General features: G+C 43.3%; 1 protein-coding gene across 1 annotated transcript in view; it reads left to right on the plus strand.

Annotated features, from left to right (window-relative positions):
* Positions 1-4,621: 4,621 nt before the first annotated feature.
* LOC108704408 (constitutive coactivator of PPAR-gamma-like protein 1 homolog) overlaps positions 4,622-20,045 on the plus strand; it is a 45,975-nt gene continuing 30,551 nt past the window's right edge. Inside the window, exon 1 of the mRNA XM_018240946.2 lies at positions 4,622-5,876. Within this exon, the coding sequence (XP_018096435.1) occupies positions 5,403-5,876 (474 nt within the window). The 5' untranslated portion in view covers positions 4,622-5,402. The remainder of the gene's footprint in view (positions 5,877-20,045) is intronic.

Raw genomic sequence — 20,045 nt, forward strand, 5'->3', positions numbered from 1 at the left:
TAGCCTTTGGGGAGTGTGCATGACAGACATAAGCACTATATCAAGGGCATCTGGCCACACAAGTTTAGTCTCTGCACAGACTTTACTTAGCCTGCTTTTAATAACACCCTTTAGACTTTCCCACTAGCTTGGGGATGAAATGGTGTGTAACATTTGATGAATCCCAAAGTCTATGTGCAGATGAATTACATTACCTGTCCCATGAAATGTGTACCTTGATCAGAGGATAATACCTCAGGCAGTCCATAACTGCCGACAATCTCTGCAATTAACTCATTAGCTATAGCTTCATCTGAAGCTTTTACAATGGACCCAGGGAATTGGTCAACACAAACAATTACATATTCATAGGTACAACATGTAGGTAACTGTAGGAAATATATCTGCAATATCTGAAATTGTTACGGTGGTTTAGGTCAGTGTTTGATAGGTGTTGGAATAGTCTTACCTAGATTATATTGCAAACAAATAAAACATAATTATACATACTTGGCTGCAATAGATGAGAACCCGGGGGCAAACCACATTCCTGACACTACATCACATATCCCCCCATAAAAAGTGTGGGTGAGATCATGTGAGGCAGCAACCAAATATGGTAACAGAGCACGGGGTGCAACAGGGCAATCACCTAAATGCCAAACAAAAACATCACCACTTGGAGTTTGTGTGCATCCGGCTTTAAGCCAATGTTCCTTCTCCTCAGGCTCTGCTTGGTCCTGAAGGGCTGCTAATACAGCGCTAGAGGGAACAGGAAGAGAAGGTTCTTTTACAACACATGCTTTAAACATTTTATAACACAATGCTGCTTGCTTTGCAGCTACATCAGCATAGGCATTATCTTGTGCTACAGGGTCAGAGGACGCAGTGTGGGCTTAGTACTTAATGACTGCAACCTGTTTTGGTAGCGGATTTGGCCCTACCGGATGGGCTGCAATAACAACTTCGTTAACTGCTCTGAGATCCTTAACAAAACGCCACTCATTCTTGCCGGGCTTTTTAATTGGCAAGATGGGCATATTTACAGGGCTAATCCTATGGTTTAACACTCCCTTATCAAGTAACCCTTGAATTACGGGGCAAATCCCCTATACCTTTGCCCTGGACAGTGGGGTACTGTGAGATTTTGGGCGGGGGGGGCCCTTTGGGTCTACTTGTATGGACACTGGTGGGATGGATGACATGAACCCAACATCTGTTGGTGAGAAAGCCCACAAATCACTTAAAACACATTGTAATTTAGGAGGTACAGAATCTTCCTCCTCAGAAATTTCCTTTAGTGACAGAAGATTAGTAGTATCTAGTGCATTGGTCATCTCAGACACTTATGGAGGCAGGACAGGCACAAATACTGCATCCGGATTACAGTATATGGTGCACACTGGTTTAGAAAGGATGTCCCTACCTATGAAACTGTCAGGGATGGAGGCACTTAAAAGAAAGGCAGCTTTTGTGGATACAGGACCAATGGACACTTGCGATGGGCTTGTTTCTGCCATAGGGATAGGATTTCCTCCAACTCACACTGCCGTGACTACATTACCAGATAATGGCAGGTTTGAGTGAGTCTTTAAAACTGAGCGGGCAGCACCAGTATTCAGTAAACAAAGTTAGGGTCTTTTAATTAATAAACACTTCAATTAGGAGGTCTGGATGGTGATTAGAAGTGTTTGGAAATACTGGTACCGGGGCTGCGTCGCACCTTCAAGCAGGATTTATGAGGGATGCATTGGAATGTGAAGGGGCTGCATCTCCTGCAGGGAAAGGACTTTCTTTGGGGATATGCACTTATATGCATAATGCCCTTGATTATTACAATTAACACAAACAACTGTCTTTTTGTCACGGTTATCTGACCTGTTCTGCTGTCTGTTAGTTATTGTTTCTGGAGTTTTGGGAATTATCCTGGAAGTTGTTAGACTGTTGCTGAACGAGTAACACCTGCTGGGGCTTAAGACAGGAGTTCTCAACTTGCGGCAACGGCAATTATCTTTTCTAACTTCTTATGCTTCCAGGCAAGACTATGTATGCTGAGGTTACTTTGAGGATCATTTAGTAGTCCTACTACAAAGGTAATAGCATACTGGACAGCAGACTCTTTGGCATCTTGGTTAAATTTGAAAACTATTTCCCAAGAAGCTTCTGAAAGAAAAAAAATTGGTGCTTATTGTACTTTTCAGAGCATGTAAACAGACTCCGACTTGGGCTGGGTCAACAGGGTTAGTATCTCAATACATTTTGTCTAACATTTGGTAATCCCCTGGACCACACACTTTGAGTACAAATAATATATTGGTCTAATTAGGCTTATGAGCACCATTGACACACAAGAGTTCCTGTGCAAATTTGTGTGGATTAGTATGGGGCTGTGGAACATCTTGAAAAATCCTTCTAAGATCTGTGTGTTTTTAGTTAGACGCACTTCTGCAGCGTCCCCCGTCGCCCCCCTTTTTCTCTACTTTGTATTGTACGGGCGGGGTAGAGCTTAGCTGTGGGGCTGGGGACAGCCTGCTTGTCTGTATCTGAGCTATAACTTTCAGAGAACTTATTTCTGAGCTGTTTGTCTTTTTGGTGTAAATTTTTTTTTTTTTCACTGTTCTCTATTATCTAACTTAACCCTTCTGCTATCAACTTTTCTTGTTCCTCTCTTTGCTTTCTAGCTTCCTTTGATTCTGAGGCACTTTCCTGACTTTCTAGGGCACATACTTGACCATTTACCTCGTTTGCTGCCTCTCTCTTGCTCTTAGCTATTACGGGAAAACAACCCATCATAGAGTGGGGAGGCTGACGGCTCTATGTATGCCTTATGAGTTACAACCACTCAAGTCTGTGGGGCTAAAGCTTCTGATATATCACTGCTGTGCTGCGTATGTACTTAAATGCTTATACTCTTGTCTGGTGATCCCACGTATCGTTTGGGAGGAATGGCAAATGACTTACTCTCTGTAAGTGTACTCCACTTAGGCAAGTAAGCCACTACATCTTTGCCATATTCAACAGCAATCACACTACCTGGTGAATGCTCTACAGTCACTCTGCCTAGCGACTGTCTTGCGCTCACTCTCCTTGGTGAACGCGCAGAGGTGATCAGCCTCTGTTCACAATCCTCCCCGCTAGGGCGAGATGCTCCTAACGGAGTCTTACACTCATTCTGGCCAAATGCCTTAGTGAGCCTATTTCATCTCAACTAAAAAAATGCCCTCTTCCCTCAAGTACGCAGACTATCTTGGGGTATACTGGGGTCTGACCAGGTAAGTTAGTACAATTCTTATAAGCAGCAAGAGTATAGAAAAGTTAGAACTTTTTTTTTTTTTTCACTTTGCAATTAGTCCCCAATCACATGCACATTCATACAGGACACATGGTTAAGACAAACATAGATACCTCGAGTGATCACCTTGGGTCAGGCTGCTTGCACAGCAACACCCTGTCCGTTTGGAACCGGAGAAGAAAGGAGACAGAACAAGGTATGCTTACCCTGTGTGGCCACTCCTGTCCCGTTAGTTCTCCGGGTCCTCACTGTGGATGGGTGAAGTCAGCGTCTTGAGCCTGCCCGCATTATCTCCACCATTTGTTAGGGAATAATCCAAAGACCGGAGATCACCGAGGTAAAAGGAATAATCCAAGTTTATTATTTATATAATAAACATACACGAGCTCCGTGGGTTCTGATACACAAGTAGGTCAGAACTGAGAAACAAAAGATTGACCACACATTATATACCCTTCAGGAGAGGAACTTCAATGGGAAAAGGCCTCTCTAGGGAGAAAAGGGAGTATTGCCAAGTATCTATCATAGTGTCTCAGTGTACAATTATCTAGTGTTAGCTAGCTATGTGAACGAGAAGGGAGTAACATAGTGGGAGAGCTTCAAGGCCAGGGCACCTGCTAGAAGCAAAAGGATAACATAACATACTACTGATAAGGACCTTCTCAGATGGCACACTGTCTCCTGGGTAGTCTTGAAACAGTTCATAGAAGGGCCCCATGGGCACTTTGAAACTGCTCAGTCTACCTTGGAGGGGGGCTTAGGAATGCGAGGGGCCATCTAGGGCCTGCAAGACTTTTCCTTCCACACCCTCATGTGACAGGATTAGGGCAATTTTCTCCCTAAACATTTACCTGTCCCCCCTCAGGTCACAGGAATTTGATAGACCCCCCCCTTCAGATGACAGGAGTTCCAGAGGTTTCCCCTCAGGAGACAGGATTTTGGAAAGTTCCCCCCACAAGTGCCCCCTTCAGGTGACAGGAATTTGGGAGATTCTCCCTCAGGTGACAGGAATTTGGGAAGTTTCCTCTCAGGTGACAGGAATTTGGGAGGTTACCCCTGATGTGACAGGAATTTGGGAGGTTACCCCTCAGGTGACAAGAATTTGGGAGATTCTCCCTCAGGTGACATGAATTTGGAAGGTTCCTCCCTGATGTGACAGGAATTTGGGAGGTTACCCCTCAGGTGACAGGAATTTGGGAGATTCTCCCTCAGGTGACAGGAATTTGGGAGGTTCCCCCCTGATGTGACAGGAGTTTGGGAGTTTTCCCCCTCAGGTGACAGGAATTTGGGAGGTTCCCCCCTGATGTGACAGGAATTTGGGAGTTTTCCCCCTCAGTTGACTGGAATTTGGGAGATTCGCCCTCCGGTAACATGATTTTGGGAGGTTCCCCCCTGATGTGACAAAAATTCAGATGGTCCCCCTCAGGTGACAGGAATTCAGGTGCTTCCGGCTCAGGTGACAGATATTGGAGTGGATGACAGGATTGTGGGAATGAGACGTCACACACGAGAGGAATATAATTGCCCCCTCTGATTGAATTGCCCCGTCACGATGTGTTTGACAAGCGGGGGGCCCAGTGCAAGTCACAGGCCACATTCCCGGGCTCCTCCCGTTCCGGTGCGGGTTTCCTGTAGCGGTGCTGCCCCCCCTCTCTGCTCGCACATCCCCGGCCATGGCTCAGTAATACAGCACATGTCACAGCCCCTGCCCCACCGGCCATGCAGAGCCGCCCCGCTCCTCCGGTAACTTCTCTCACACCCGCCATATTCCTCCCGGCCTTGTCATAACCGATACCGGGGCCGCCATATTCCCCTCGGGCCTGTCACTCACCACCGGGGCCGCCACCTTCCTGTCCTCTCAGTCCCGGTAACTCTTCCCTCACACCCCGCCGCCTCCTGCTCCTCCCTCCGCCGCCAAACACCGACTCCGTGACCCCCCGGCCGCCATATTGCTCCCCCTCCCTGTACTCCTCCTGCACTGCCGCCCCGGTATCTCCTGCTCACCCAGCCGCTATATTCCTCCTCCTGCTCCGGTAGCTGCCGCCATATTGGCCCCGGGCCCTGACACAGCCCCCATTCCTGCCCCTCCAGTCCAGGCCCATATTGTTGTTGATTGAGGAGTGTGGGGATCATGGGGGTGCAGGGCTTCCAGGAGTACGTGGAGAAGCATTGCCCCAGTGCGGTGGTGCCGGTGGAGCTGCAGAAGTTGGCCCGGGGCTCCCTGGTGGGGGGAGGAAGACAGAGACCCCCCCAGTCCCCCCTCAGGCTGTTGGTAGATGCAGAAAACTGTCTCCACCGACTCTATGGCGGCTTCTACACCGACTGGGTGAGCGGGGGCCAGTGGAACCACATGCTGGGCTACCTGGGGGCTCTGGCCAAGGCTTGTTACGCGGGGAACATCCAGCTCTTCGTCTTCTTCAACGGGGCCCTGGAGAAGGGTCGGCTACACGAGTGGGTGAAGCGGCAGGGCAACGAGCGGCAGACTGCCCAGCAGATTGTGTCCCACGTGCAGAACAAGGGCACCCCTCCACCCAAAGTCTGGTTCCTGCCGCCCATCTGTATGGCCCACTGCATCCGATTGGCTCTTCTCAGATTCCACATCAAGGTGAGTTGGGGCTCCGTGCCCCCCGACTGTATCTGATGCCACCCCAACATGTACAGTATGTTATATAGTCATTGGTTCTCCTGAGAATCCCCATAAAGGTGAGGCTGGCGCCACCCACGATACAGCCCCTGCCGTTACATTCTTGCTGTTGGTCCTAGTTATAATAAGGGTAAATAGTAAGTGATTACTCACCACATAGAGGACGAGGTCTAGGTGTACCGCCCTCAGCACGGGGATCGGACAAAACTGAAGATTCTTGGGAGCAGGCACTCAATGAAGGCAATCTTCCACCAGGCAATTGGTGAAAAATGAGTTTATTGGGTCCACAGCCGTACACATTTCTTGTTACAAACACTTAATCATAGATTGCTCCTGGTTATATTTCACATAAAGGTGAGACAAGTCCCCCATTAGGTAATGTTATTCCTGCACCCCCCCCCCACTGACCAAATGCTTCCAATTCACTCTACCGAGGTTTTACCTTCAAGGTGAGTCCGGCACCCCTGGAGCCTATATTATATAATAGAATTCGCACCTACACCACATTCTTCCTCAATCCAAATGGATCTTCAGCGATGTCACATCTAGATGAGAAAGGACTCCAAGGACCCTCTACATATTTACTATATCCAGTTGGTTCTGCTGCTATTCCTGTCTGGTGGTATTGACCCCAGGAACCCCTCTGTTTTATCATCTCCACCTTGCCCCCACTCTATCTGTCCCTAGTTTGAATTCACATATATTCTTCACGGTGGCCATCATGCTCTTCTGTCAACTTGTTGATGGTTAGAGTAATCCCCAGTGTGTTATCCCTCATAAGTCTCAAGTGTCTCTAACCCACTGCTTTGGAAAAAATCCCCCAAGGCTCCTTTATAAAGTCATGTACCCACCCATGTATCTCCCCCTTCCCTCCCAAGTCATAATGTAGCCCTTTGCCATCTCCATGAATTCCCCCAAGTGTCTTGCTGCCCCTTTGCAGTCCCATTTTCTTGTGTACCTGTTCAACTCTTAACCTGACACTGGTTCCTTCATGTCTTACAGTCTCTGCAGCCAGCCTTTCACCACTGGGTGATGCCCTCTCCATTTGGGTTTCTGTGGGCCATCCACCCTGCTGCCCGCTTTCCTTGTGCTTTTGGGTTTCAGCATATTCCCTACCCAAATGTATGAAACTCTTTTTAGAGAAGCTGGATTGCTTAAAAAGGCATTGGGGTGGAGATGGAAGGATCACTTACTGTAAGAGATCTTGTTGATGTACATTATTGCTAAAACCAGACATTAACTGAAAAGAAATGCAGTGTGTGGCTTTCTTGCCAATTAAAATGGGTTCTACGGGTCTGAGAGTACAGATGAGCTCATTCCTGGGTTTTGGTTTTGCCAAATGCTCACTCCAGGAATTTAAATATATCATTGAGATCTCTACAAAAACATCTGAGCGTTATTTGTAGTGGTGAGGTACTGAGTTACTGAAGTCTCGCTAGTGCAGCTGCCTGAAGGAGACACAAGACAACGCCTGGCCTAAACTATTTCATATTATTTTTTACTAAATTCTGAGTCACGTCACCTGGTCGTTTTTGGCCACAACCTATTGGTGACCCTGTACATGCTCAGTGTGAGTTGTGCCAGTCAGAACACTCTACTGGTCTCCACTACTAATTAGGGGCAGTCTCTCAAAGCAAAGCGACAATGGTCCATTGTGACCAACTGCCTCCAAAATTTACTCTTAATATTCTGTTGATGGATTTGTCCAGATACTCGGTGACCTTTGAACGATATGGGGATGTTGAGGTTTATGGTGTTAGAGCAAAAGTGACCTACTGACATTGTGCACAGAATATCAGCTGAGAAAGAGTTGGGCTACTAAAGTGTCCTGCACATTCCTTCTCCATTATTTACCACCCCCTTAGACTGCTTAAAAATCATTTCCAGCTATGGTCATTGATCTTGAAGAATCTTGTATGCGGTATAATGAGGGTAGATTTGCCCCCTTGTGCCCCAGACTTTTCTCCTGAGTAAAGTTAGTAGGTTAAATTGGGAATCTGATGTGCCCTCAATATTTAGCAGCAGAGTTTTGAGCAGTGCCTTAGAGTTTTATTAACTGAAGTAAAACTCTGTTCAGTCCCCAGTGTGACCATTTTCTGAACGGGCCACAGCTCTGTGTTTCCCTTGTGATGATAAGATGACCTATATGGCTCAATTTACATAGGAAGCTTTCTTTTTCTCGGAAAGGAGTTCAGCAGATATTGTGTTTGTTCTGGATGTGCCTGTCAAGGATTATAGATATATTGATTATGAGAAGGCCAGGCTGTGTGTGCCGATCGGGTTTTAGGGTGCAAGAATAATCCCAAAGGCTGCAGTGAGCTATCCGGAATGTTTGTGTTTCTGAACATTTATTGTCATGACTCTGTGCCAAAGGTAAGTCATCAGCTTGTGTCTGTATTGCTTTAAAGGCCTCCGTAGGTTTGCAGTTTCCTTGACTTGCTAGAGGTTGGTACAAGTAAGGGACCTTTTATGCAGAATGATTGGGACCCAGGGAGTTTCCAAATATGGGATATTTCTATAATTTGGATTAAGATTCAATCTTCTATAAAATCATGTAACCATTAAATAATCCCAACAGTATGGTTTTGCTTTCATTAAAGAGTAATTATATCTTCATTTGGACAAAATACGATTGGTAGGGGCTTAAAGGATTAGTAAACCTTAAAAATAAGTGAATGTAAAATCGATGAGCGGGATATTATATGCACTCTTGCAATGTACATTCTTTATTTATTTTTAATTCCAAGATATTAAGGGATACATGTACTGTTAAAATGAATGAATTTTGTTACAACAGCGCCACCTGCTGGTCATTTTCTGACCAGTCTGACCAGCAAGTAGTCAAGGAATTTGTCAGGAGAAAGAAAGAGGCTGCTCTGATGTTCTTTTGCTTAGGAAAAAAAACCCAGAAACCTTTCTCACATCTTTCCTAACTATAAAAACATCAAACCCGCCCTCCTTTTTTTCTTGACAACTTCCTTGACTACTTACTGGTCAGACTGGAGGGAAAATTACCAGCCGGTGGTGCTGTTGTAACAAAATTCATTCATATTAACAGTACATGTATCCCTTAATATCTCGGAATTTAAAATAAATAATTATTGTACATAGCAAAGGTGCTTAGAATACATACATACATACATTCATTTATTTTTAAGGTTTACTTATCCCTTTCGAAGATGGCCATAGACGTGCAGATTATAACACCTATATCGGGTGAACAATCGTCCCTGTCAATCTTCCGATCTGCAACTAACCATTCAGATTAATATAAAGCAGTAACAGTACAAATAACACAATGCTCGGGCCATTACTTGACAACAATCGTACAAAAGTTATGTCCAACAAATATTAATGACAATCTTCCATTGATATCGGCACAAAGGCAACACATTCAGGATATTATCAGTAGACGATATAAATCTTTTAACCTGTCTGATCGACTGTACGACAGATTGCCATGTTACGAATAATGTTTTGTACGATGGTATCTTTGCATCTATGGCCAGCTGAAATAAATTCACTTACTGCTTTGTTGGAGGTACTCTAGTTTAAAGGCTAAATAATTGTTATTATGTGCAGTTTCATATGCTTCTGTATTTGCCAGCAACTGCCTAGCACGTTCATTACGAGTTCAATTTTACGACTCTTGAAAAGCAAGAATTCATACTATGAAATTCCTGACTATTTGTGATCTGTCACATGACCCAAAAGCTCCCCCTGAGTGTCTGTAAAATTCCTGGCTCTGTTGATTGGTAGGTTTTTAGCCAATACACTTTTTCTTTGTTTTAGGGTCGATTACTGGGCTCCTGCCACTCAGGTTAAATTAAGTATATTCCCTCCTGCACACTCAGTAGGAGCAGCCTTGGACCCAGCCACAGCCCAGGCTAGTGTAGGTTTTATGTCTATTGAATTTCACAATTCCTATCCACGTGTCACTGTGCACATCAGAACATTTCAGGCAGTTTTATTTACTGTATATAAGGGGCATGCTCTTCTACATAGAGCAGTGCTTTAATTCTCTTGGCTCTGTCACACTAGTATTTGACCTGAAATAAAGGTGAAGTGCAGGCAGTTATATGGTTTGTGAAATGCACTGCTGTTGAACCCATTTTTACTGTAATCTCTTGTTCGGCTAAGAGGATGCCAGTGGGGTGCCAGGCCTAGCTCTTTAGGTATCCGACAGACAGTGGGGTCAGTGGCAGATCATTAAGATTGATCAGTGGTTCACGCAGAGACAGCCAATGGCACACAGTCCGTGAATTATTATTGGCTTCATTTATACATTGCTGATCTATTACACTGATCTGTACTGGCATTGTTCAGCTTTCACTGCCTGGCCAAGTGCAGCTCTGTATTGTGTTGGGGAAAATATGCAGGTTCCACTACAAATCTAAAGTTGACCATAGACCAAATATTGTAATGGAAACTTCAACTCTCACCCAAGATGGCGTCCAAGATGGCAACCGTCTGCTCCACCGCATGGCTCCTGCCGGGCGCTTTCCTGTGACATCAGCGCCTTCTCCATCTAGGATTGGTCGCCGGCGACGGAACGGACGCCGGCGTCAGAATCGGGCGCCGGCGTCAGGGCGTCAGGACGTCAGCGTGGGGACGCTGGCGTCAGCGTCTGACGCCACCGCGTCAGCGTCTGACGCCAGCGCGTCAATATTTTGGCGCCAAGACTTGGACTATTTAAACCCCATTTCCCCTGTCTTCATTGCCCAATTATAGGTTCCTTTGACTAGTGTTCCTGGGTGTGACTTCTATTCTGATTATTCGTGTATTGACCTTTGCCTGTTTTTCGTATCTCCATTGTCTGCCGCCTGAATTGATCTTTTGCCTGTACCTTGACTACTCTTCTGGATAAACCCTTTTTGTACCTCGAACCCGGTTGTGTCTCCTCTTTGGTCCACTACTATTACTGCTGCGCCTTCGGGCCCATTACAAATATAGACAGTGTATGGGGCCCATGGACAGGCCTACCTGAAAATCTGCAAGTTATCAGGCAGGTTGGAAAATGTGGCCTTCATTGAATGGGTCTCCATAAGGACCACTGTATGATCCAATCAGTTCGACCTGGCCACTGTAAAGGTGAAGACCGCATCGGTGTCTTGATGTGTTCCTCTTCCAATAGGTCTTCTAGGCTTCCATTGTGATGTGATTGTTGGCCCGGTACGTACAGTAGGTGGACAAATTACAGTGTATGCACAGGTTACTAATGCTAGTACAGTAGGTTATCGACCCTCATTGTTTTTGTGGAAACCTAGTATATGCTCCAGGGGTCTGTTTGCATTTCAACCCTAAATGTATTTCTCCTAATATCTACCACAAGTGCAGGGCTACGGCACATGAAATTCTTGTCGGGCTATTTGACTATGCTTGATCGTGGCAATTCATGGGATCTGCAGACCATGTATTTATGCCTGACTTTTCATTTATTGGACTGACAGAGACTCTGGCTCCTTTGATTAGTATCATGGTGAAGGACACCTTGTTTTATGGCACAGAATTTCCCTTGTGATTGACAATGAATGAAATGTTAGAAATCTGCTATATATATTTATGGGCTGCACAGGTATCTGGCACGCCAAGGTATTTCATTTAGAAGAAGCAGCGTGCCTGTCTGCAACTGTATTTATAACGATGCCTATGATGTGTTGCTGTACATCATCTTCATCTCTTACTGCCTCCGGCTCTTCTCTGCCTTTGATCGTTTCTCTGTATCTCCTTAATTACTCTTTTGCTTTGTGTGTTTACTTTTTCTTTCCCATTTCATTGCATCTGGCAACGTTACAGAATGGAGATTTTTTTGGAAAATATTTTTGTTTGTTTTAATTTGGGATAAATGGTATATGTGAGGGATTGGCACATTGTGGGTATCCAGCTGTTACTGAGCCCCAGCTGCCAGGCACGCTGGCACTGGGAGTAATGGAAGCGTTCGTTCCATAACAGCTGGAGTGCACATTGATGCCAAGCCCTGGCCGAGACTTTACAGCACATTCAAACAAAGGATGGGCTATACATAAAGGATTTCCGATAACTCAGCTGCGTCTTATTTTCTATTACTGTCCTCTGAAACTTGCCAGGCACCATTTCTCCAGGTCACAAACTTGTGAAACTTATTGCTTTGCACATCCAAGTGGCTTTTTTTTAGGCCAGGAGCCCTATGGTACTTAGAACCCTTGGCATACCCCTTTATCTCTCCTCCTTGAGCAACTGGACCATGTCCTGTGTTTCCATATTGGACCCAATGTAACGTCACTAATGTTTATGTGCTTTTTGTCTCTTGAGGTGCCCATACACTATTAAATCCGCTTGTTTGGTATGGTCACCAAATGAGAGGATCTTAACCCGATATGCCCACTAAGTGCAATATCGGGTTAATCTGAACTATTGGATTACAATGATGCAAATGGGCATGGAGGGGCCACAGGGCCTCTGGATCAAAGAAAAAAATCAAACGTGCCCGATCGATATCTGGCCAGATATCGATCGGGGGGGACCCATAATCGGTCTAAAGGACCCATATCCTCAGATTTAATCTGCCTGTGTATGGCTGCCATTAGGCTTTATTGGCACTGACACCTCCCTGTATGTCGTGGGAAGTGCCCTCTCCAGGCATTATAGTACGCATGTTATTTTGTAGCTGTTGTCTTTCAAATATTCAGTGTGTCTATATATATATATATATATATATATATATATATATATATATATATATATATATATATATATATATATATAGCCTCCGTGCAAGTCCGCACACGTCACTTTGTCTATTACTTCGGGTGCAGTGTGTAGATTGTAGTACACAGCGTTCCAAGGTTACACGCACACCGTGATACGGTGTGCGTGTAACCTTGGAACGCTATATATATATATATATATATATATATATATATATATATATATATCTTTTTTTGGGGAATTTTTCTGAAGGAAATCTGCAGAATAACTTTTTGTGCCATTGCCCTGAGCCTTGAATAAGGACATTACAGCATGGCCCCCTGAGGCCCAGTAATAGGACAGTATTGTGCAGGGACAGCCCATATAAGATCAGTGTCACACAACTTCTGACAAGGTCTTTTCAGAGCTTTACATTCTGCATTTGTGTTTGTTTGGAGACTTAAACACTATTTTATGGTTTATTGAATGTATATTGAAATTGAGAAGTAATGTGCCTCTCTTGGTTCTGTTGCCCATAGATGTGTGTGATAAGCTATTTAAGACTTTCTATGTCATTTAGAGGTGACTGGTCCTGGTGGGTGAGAGTTGTGAGAAGAGGAATAAAGGGGTCATTGCTTTAAATTGTAACCAACAGATTGGCGTGGCCATGAATACTAAACCCTTACTACCCCCAGTGCAGGGTCCGCAGCCAGTTGGGGAGGAACATGCAACTGGAGGGGGAAAATGCCAGACTTTGTTTTACAGAATACTAATGTAATTGCGATATTAAAAATAAGGGCTAACCTCAGGCCCCTTAGTTGGTCTAATAGAGCAGGCACAGGCTGCAGGTTGCTATATACCATAGCAACATGTGTCTGGCCCTTTATCTATTGCAGTTGTAGATGAGGATCTAGGCCCATTGTAGTGGAATTTGCAGGTGCACATATCTGCAGGGAAGAGCAACACACAGCAGTTTAGTATATGTGCATCATTGCTAAATGGTAATGTTGGATTGTCTGTGGATATCCTTTGCATTTCCTTTATAAATCACACTCCACTTCCTGCTTAATACACAGCGAGTGTGTGACCAGAAGCTTCTCTCAGAAATGGTACAACCCAGTGGCCACAGCAAACCTTAAACTTGTCTGGAAGAGGTTCTTTTTATTAATATATGTGTGTGAATATAGAGAGATCGATGAGAGAGAGAGATATAAAAACAGAGACGGTGGAGAGATGATAGAGAGAGAGAGTGGAGCGAGAGAGGGACAGTAGTTCCTAATGGGAGAAGAGGCACTGACAGTAACATAAGCTGCACAATATGTAAGAGACTGTCATAGACTGAGAGAGACCGCACTTTCCCCTATTCCCATAAACTGCCCCCTAACCCCAACCATTTCACCCCTCTACCTGCTTTAGCAATGCTTAATATGTATTTGGTCCTGCCAATAAAGCTCATTTGAGTTGAGTTGAAAGAGTTGAGTTGAGAGAGTTGAGTTGAGAGAGTTGAGTTGAGAGAGTTGAGAGAGTTGAGTTGAGAGAGTTGAGGAGGAGTCAGTAGAGAGAGGCGAGACGAAAGGGAGATGATAGATGATGGAGAGAAACGGAGATGATGGAGAGAGTTGATAGCGGGAGAGATAGATACACTCTGAGTAGTGCCCACACATAGTAGCTTTGTGCCACAGGAATTACATAGGTGATGTGATTACCCAGAAGCAAGAAGACATTTAAGTGCATTGTGAAAATCATGTTTATTTAATGGAACAGTAACATAAAAAAAAAAAGTGTTTTAACCCTTTCCCTGCCAGCCGTTTTGTCCTAGATGTGAACTTCTAAGTGTTTCATAAAGAACAATCACATATATCAGAAACATCATTTATTTTATGTACGAGAACAAAGCCGAATTGGAAAGGTCTATGTCTCCTGAACGCGGCAATACCAAATATTTATAGTTTTATGGATCAATTATATAGATCAAAATCTACAATCAGTAAACTACCAAATTTCCAAAGCACTGCTCCCCAAATGGCATACTTATCATTTCAAGGTCAAATATTCCACTAACAGTAGGTTTACCCTAGAAAACTACCCATTATTAGAAAAAACAGATTCTGCAGAATCAAAAATGGGTAAATATATCAATGTACTCCAAACTACCAAGTTGCAATTGTTTTCTAAAGTTATAATGTTTTATAGAAATTGGTGAATTTTTTTTAAAAATGACCTCAAAGCTTCCACTCTGCAGCGTCATATCTCCCACACATCATTAAGTATCAATATAAAACACCCTACATATGATTTCCAGGAGTCCACTGAACAGTTTGATGCCCAATATGTATAGGTTTACCTAAGCATGTGGGATATAGGGGCCCCAAAACGTAGACACCTAATTTGAGCGATCTTTTCTGTAATTCCAGATACTGCAAAATCAACACATTTACATAGTTGGGGGGGGGCAAAAGTAGAAAAAGTAAATTCACCCCAGTAAACCATATATTTTTGGACATTCCCCCGAATCCAAATTGGGTATGCATGTTTTTCTACTCTAAAGCACCAAGCCGCAAACCTTTCCTAAATTTGGCAATTATGGTGACATTTTCAAAAATCACCTCAAAACTTCCAACCTGCAGCATCGTATTTCACACATACCATTAGTTATCAAGATAAATCACCCCAAATATGAAAGCCTGGGGTCCTTTCAACATTTTTATGCCCAATATGTATAGGTGTACCTAAGCACGTGGTATATAGGGGCCCAAAACAAAAACCGCCCATATGGTCTGTCATTTCAGGTACTGCAAAATCAACACATTTACATAGTTTGGGGGGGGGGGGGCAAAAGTAGAAAAAGTATGTTTACCCCAGAAAACCATATATTAACGGAAAGTACACATTCCCGCGAATCCAAATTGGGTATGCATGTCTTTGTACTCTAAAGCACAAAGCCACAAACCCTTCCTAAATTTGGAGATAAAAGCAACGGTTTTTACATATTGCAATTGGCCACATTTATCTCACCCAATTTCTTACATTAAATTGGAAAACATACTAAATATTAACGCCAAGGGTCTACTGAAGAGTTTAATGCCCAATATGCATTAATATACCAAGTCAGCTGACATGTGCGGACCCCAAATAAAAATAATGCATATGAGTTTTCTCCGCTGTCGATTCGCCTTCTCTGAACAAAGCCCCCTACTTTCTATTATGTGCCACAAGACCTTCTAACAGAACAAAAAACCCCAAAACCAAATATTTTTGGAAAATACACATTCTGACGAATCAAAAATGGATAATACGGTCTTTCTACTCCAATCTACCATACTGCAAAGCTAAGCTAAAGAAAGTTGTTTTTATCACATTTCTGAAAATCGCCTAAAAATATTACAATTGGCCACATTTATCTAATTTCTTACATACAAATGTAAAACACCATAAATATTGATGCCAAGGGTCTACTGAACAGTTTGATGCCCAACTTGCATAGATATACTAAGGCAGCTGGCTTGTGCGGACCCCAAATAAAAATAATGCATATGAATTTTCTCCGCTGTCGAATTGCCTTCTGTGAACATAGACCCTTGACTTCATATTATGTGCCTCAAGACCCTCTTAACAGCAAAGACCCCCAAAACCATATATTTTTGGTAAGTACACATTCTGATGAATCCAACAAAGATACACCAAACTACCAAACTGCAAAGCTTTTCTAAACGTCGAGGTTTTTATAACATTCTGAAAATCGCCTAAAAATTTTGCAGTTTGCTGCATTTATCTCACACAATGTTTTACGTACAAAGAAAAATCACCCCAAACGTGGACGTCCGAAGTCTACTGAATAGTTTGATGCCCAATATGTATAGATTTGGTGTGTATGGACCCCAAATGTAAAACTAAGCTTCTGAAAAGAGAGCCCCAACTGTGCGTTATGTGCCGTAAGACCCCCAAACTATAGGAAAGCATGTATTCTGGCGGATCAAACTAAATAAAATATATCTTTCTATACCAAAGCACCAAACAGCAAAACTATACTAAAGATACATAAGGAACAATAATGCAGTGATAAAATTGCAATAAAACCACAAAAATTATGTAAATCAATGAAATGACAAAATAATTGACCCAACAGCGTAATTTGTGGCCAAAATCGATTATCCAATAGTCACACTGCCAAAATAACAAGTTTTTAGGCAGAAAACCCCAAAAGATAAAGGTACATTGAATAAGTAAAAAACAAAACAAAACACCTGTTTGTGAGTTTTTGTGTATACATGTTTGTGCACTTCTAAAAGTTGTCTGAGTGTGTAAATATATGTAAATAAGTGTACAAAAGGGAGCAAGTGTGCTAAAATAAAAAAATACCAATCTTTTCTAAAATGCGTGTGTAAGTGTATAAATGTATTGTAAGTGTATGTAAGTGCATGTAAATGTGTAAAACAAAACGTGCACTTACCGTTTTTGTAGCAGGAGGAGTCCTGGACAGCGTGTCTGCAGAGTCATTGCGGAGCAGGAAGTGCGTGGGCGGCTCTGCAGGGACGAAGAGGTAAGTGAAGTAGCAAACGCTCCATGTGATGCGTCTGCTTCTTTAAAGTCGGATCTGCGACACTTGACAGCCCCCCAGCCTCGTTGCCATGGGGGTTGTCTTCCCAAAAGGCAAAAGCCGCCGATGCAGAAAAATAGCTCAGCTGCTAAAGAACGTACACTGTACGTTCTTGGCAGCCTGAGCATTTGCCTGCCAGCAAGTACGTCGTACGTGCTTGGCAGGCAAAGGGTTAAATGAATGACAATATAATGTAGTGCTGCCCTGCTCTGGTAAAACTGCTTTGTTTGCTTTAGAAACTCTTATAGTTTATATAAACAAGCTGCTGTGTAGCCATGGGGGCAGCCATTCAAGCACAGGATACACAGTAGACAACGGATAAGTACTACTATAGTTTATATAAACAAGCTGCTGTGTAGCCATGGGGGCAGCCATTCAAGCACAGGATACACAGTAGACAACAGATAAGTACTACTATAGTTTATATAAACAAGCTGCTCTGTAGCCATGGGGGCAGCCATTCAAGCACAGGATACACGGTAGATAACAGATAAGTACTACTATAGTTTATATAAACAAGCTGCTGTGTAGCCATGGGGGCAGCCATTCAAGCACAGGATACACAGTAGACAACAGATAAGTACTACTATAGTTTATATAAACAAGCTGCTGTGTAGCCATGGGGGCAGCCATTCAAGCACAGGATACACAGTAGATAACAGATAAGTACTACTATAGTTTATATAAACAAGCTGCTCTGTAGCCATGGGGGCAGCCATTCAAGCACAGGATACACAGTAGATAACAGATAAGTACTACTATAGTTTATATAAACAAGCTGCTCTGTAGCCATGGGGGCAGCCTGCGCAGACTACGGTACACTGTGTGCTTGTGCAGAGAAATTTGCATGTGTTTTTTTAGGGGGTGCTTGATTGGGAAACAGGTCTGGGCCGGCAGGGCCCATGAGGGCTGGGCCCACTGTTTTTACCTCATTTACCAAATTGCTAAGCATAAAAAGCATCTATATGTGTTGGGCTGTGTGTATGTTGCTTCTCTGTGTCTTCCTGTGAAAACACACACACCCCCTAGCTTTGGGAACGTGTAACCTTTTTATTTGCACTCTAATGATATGAACTGCAGTTACGCGCACAATCTGGCTAAGAATCGTGGGAGCTGTTGTGCCATCGTAGCGGTAGAACTATACAGCAGACAAGGGGTGTTCCTCATATCCCTGGGGGGGGGGTGAAATGCATCCAGTAAGGATCTCACTGCACCCAATCCCTTCCCTTTGGGCCATCGATTTACTACAGCAGCCGGGTCTCAAGGCCTCTACTTTCAGTTTCTGGGAAATGTTAAAGGAATTCTGTCATGATTTTTATGGTGTAGTTGTTATTTCTAAATGACACTGTTTACACTGCAAAGAATTCACTCTAGAATATAAAATGTCATTCCTGAAGCAGCAAGTGTATTTAGTTGTAATATTGGTGTGTAGGTGCATCTCAGGTCATTTTGCCTGGTCATGTGCTTTCAGAAAGAGCCAGCACTTTAGGATGGAACTGCTTTCTGGCAGCCTGTTGTTTCTCCTACTCAATGTAACTGAATGTGTCTCAGTGTGACCTGGATTTTACTATTGAGTGCTGTTCTTGGATCTACCAGGCAGCTGTTATCTTGTGTTAGGGAGCTGCTATCTGGTTACCTTCCCATTGTTCTGTTGTTTGGCTGCTGGGGGGGGGGGGGAAGGGAGAGGGTGATATCACTTCAATTTGCAGTAAAAAGTGACTGAAGTCACATGACTGGGGGCAGCTGGAAAACTGACCATATGTCTAGCCCCATGTCAGATTTCAAAATTAAATATAAAAATATCAGTTTGTTCTTTTGAGAAACGGATTTTGGAGTCAGCACTATTAACTGATGTGTTTTGAAAAAAAAAATGTGTTTTCACATGACAGTATCCCTTTAACAACTTGGGAGTTTGAATAGAACTGTTTTCTTTTTACCAACCATGTGGCACCTAGCTACCATAAGGCTTTATCCTTTTTAAAAAGTCCAAAATTTGCTGTACACTGATAAATGTGCTCATTTGGTGAGGTTGCCAAATGAGAGGACATATTTATAGATATTTGGCCTTCCATACTATGTTGCTAATTGATTTACCAAGGGCCTTTAGCGATCCATTGGGAGGGGACTTCATCAGCTCACGACACAGTTCTTATTTGACTGGATTCTCAAACTTGCTCAATAGATATCTGACTAATTTGTATTTCTCTTATATCAATCATGGCGGCCGATCATCGGGCTCCATACACTTGTCAGTCCTCTAGGTCTCAACATCTTTTATAGCCCCATTGATGACCAGCTTTAGTGTGTTTTGCAGATATATTATTTCCAACATGATTTGCAGTTAGTCTTACAGGGGAAGTAAAGTGTAAAATAGAATAAGGCTAGAAATGCTGTATTTTGTATACTAAACATAAACATGAACTTACTGCACCACAAGCCTAATCAAACAATTGATTTATGCTTTCAAAGTTGGCCACAGGGGGTCACCATCTTGTAACTTTGTTATACATCTTTGTAAGACCAAGACTGTGCACATGCTCAGTGTGGTCTGGGCTGCTTAGGGATGGTCATAAATGATCAAAATAATATCTGCCAGAAGCCGATACACAAGACTGATTAATAATCAGAATATACAGACTGCACTGGGTCCTGTGTTGTCATGTAATCTAATGTGGATTTTATAGTTTTTGTATTGTTTAATATAAACTTTCTCCAACTCTGCAGAACCAGTGGCTGCAGCAAAATAATCCTCCAAATAGAATCCCAGTTTATCTGTTTCAATCTGGCTCCATGATCTTTGTCCCTGCAGCTGGAGTTGGAAACAGTAAAGGGGATGTAAAGGCAAAAATAAAATCCAATACAAATCT

The sequence above is a fragment of the Xenopus laevis genome, chromosome 4S (genome assembly GCF_017654675.1).
Source record: "Xenopus laevis strain J_2021 chromosome 4S, Xenopus_laevis_v10.1, whole genome shotgun sequence".
NCBI classification, from domain to species: Eukaryota; Metazoa; Chordata; class Amphibia; order Anura; family Pipidae; genus Xenopus; species Xenopus laevis.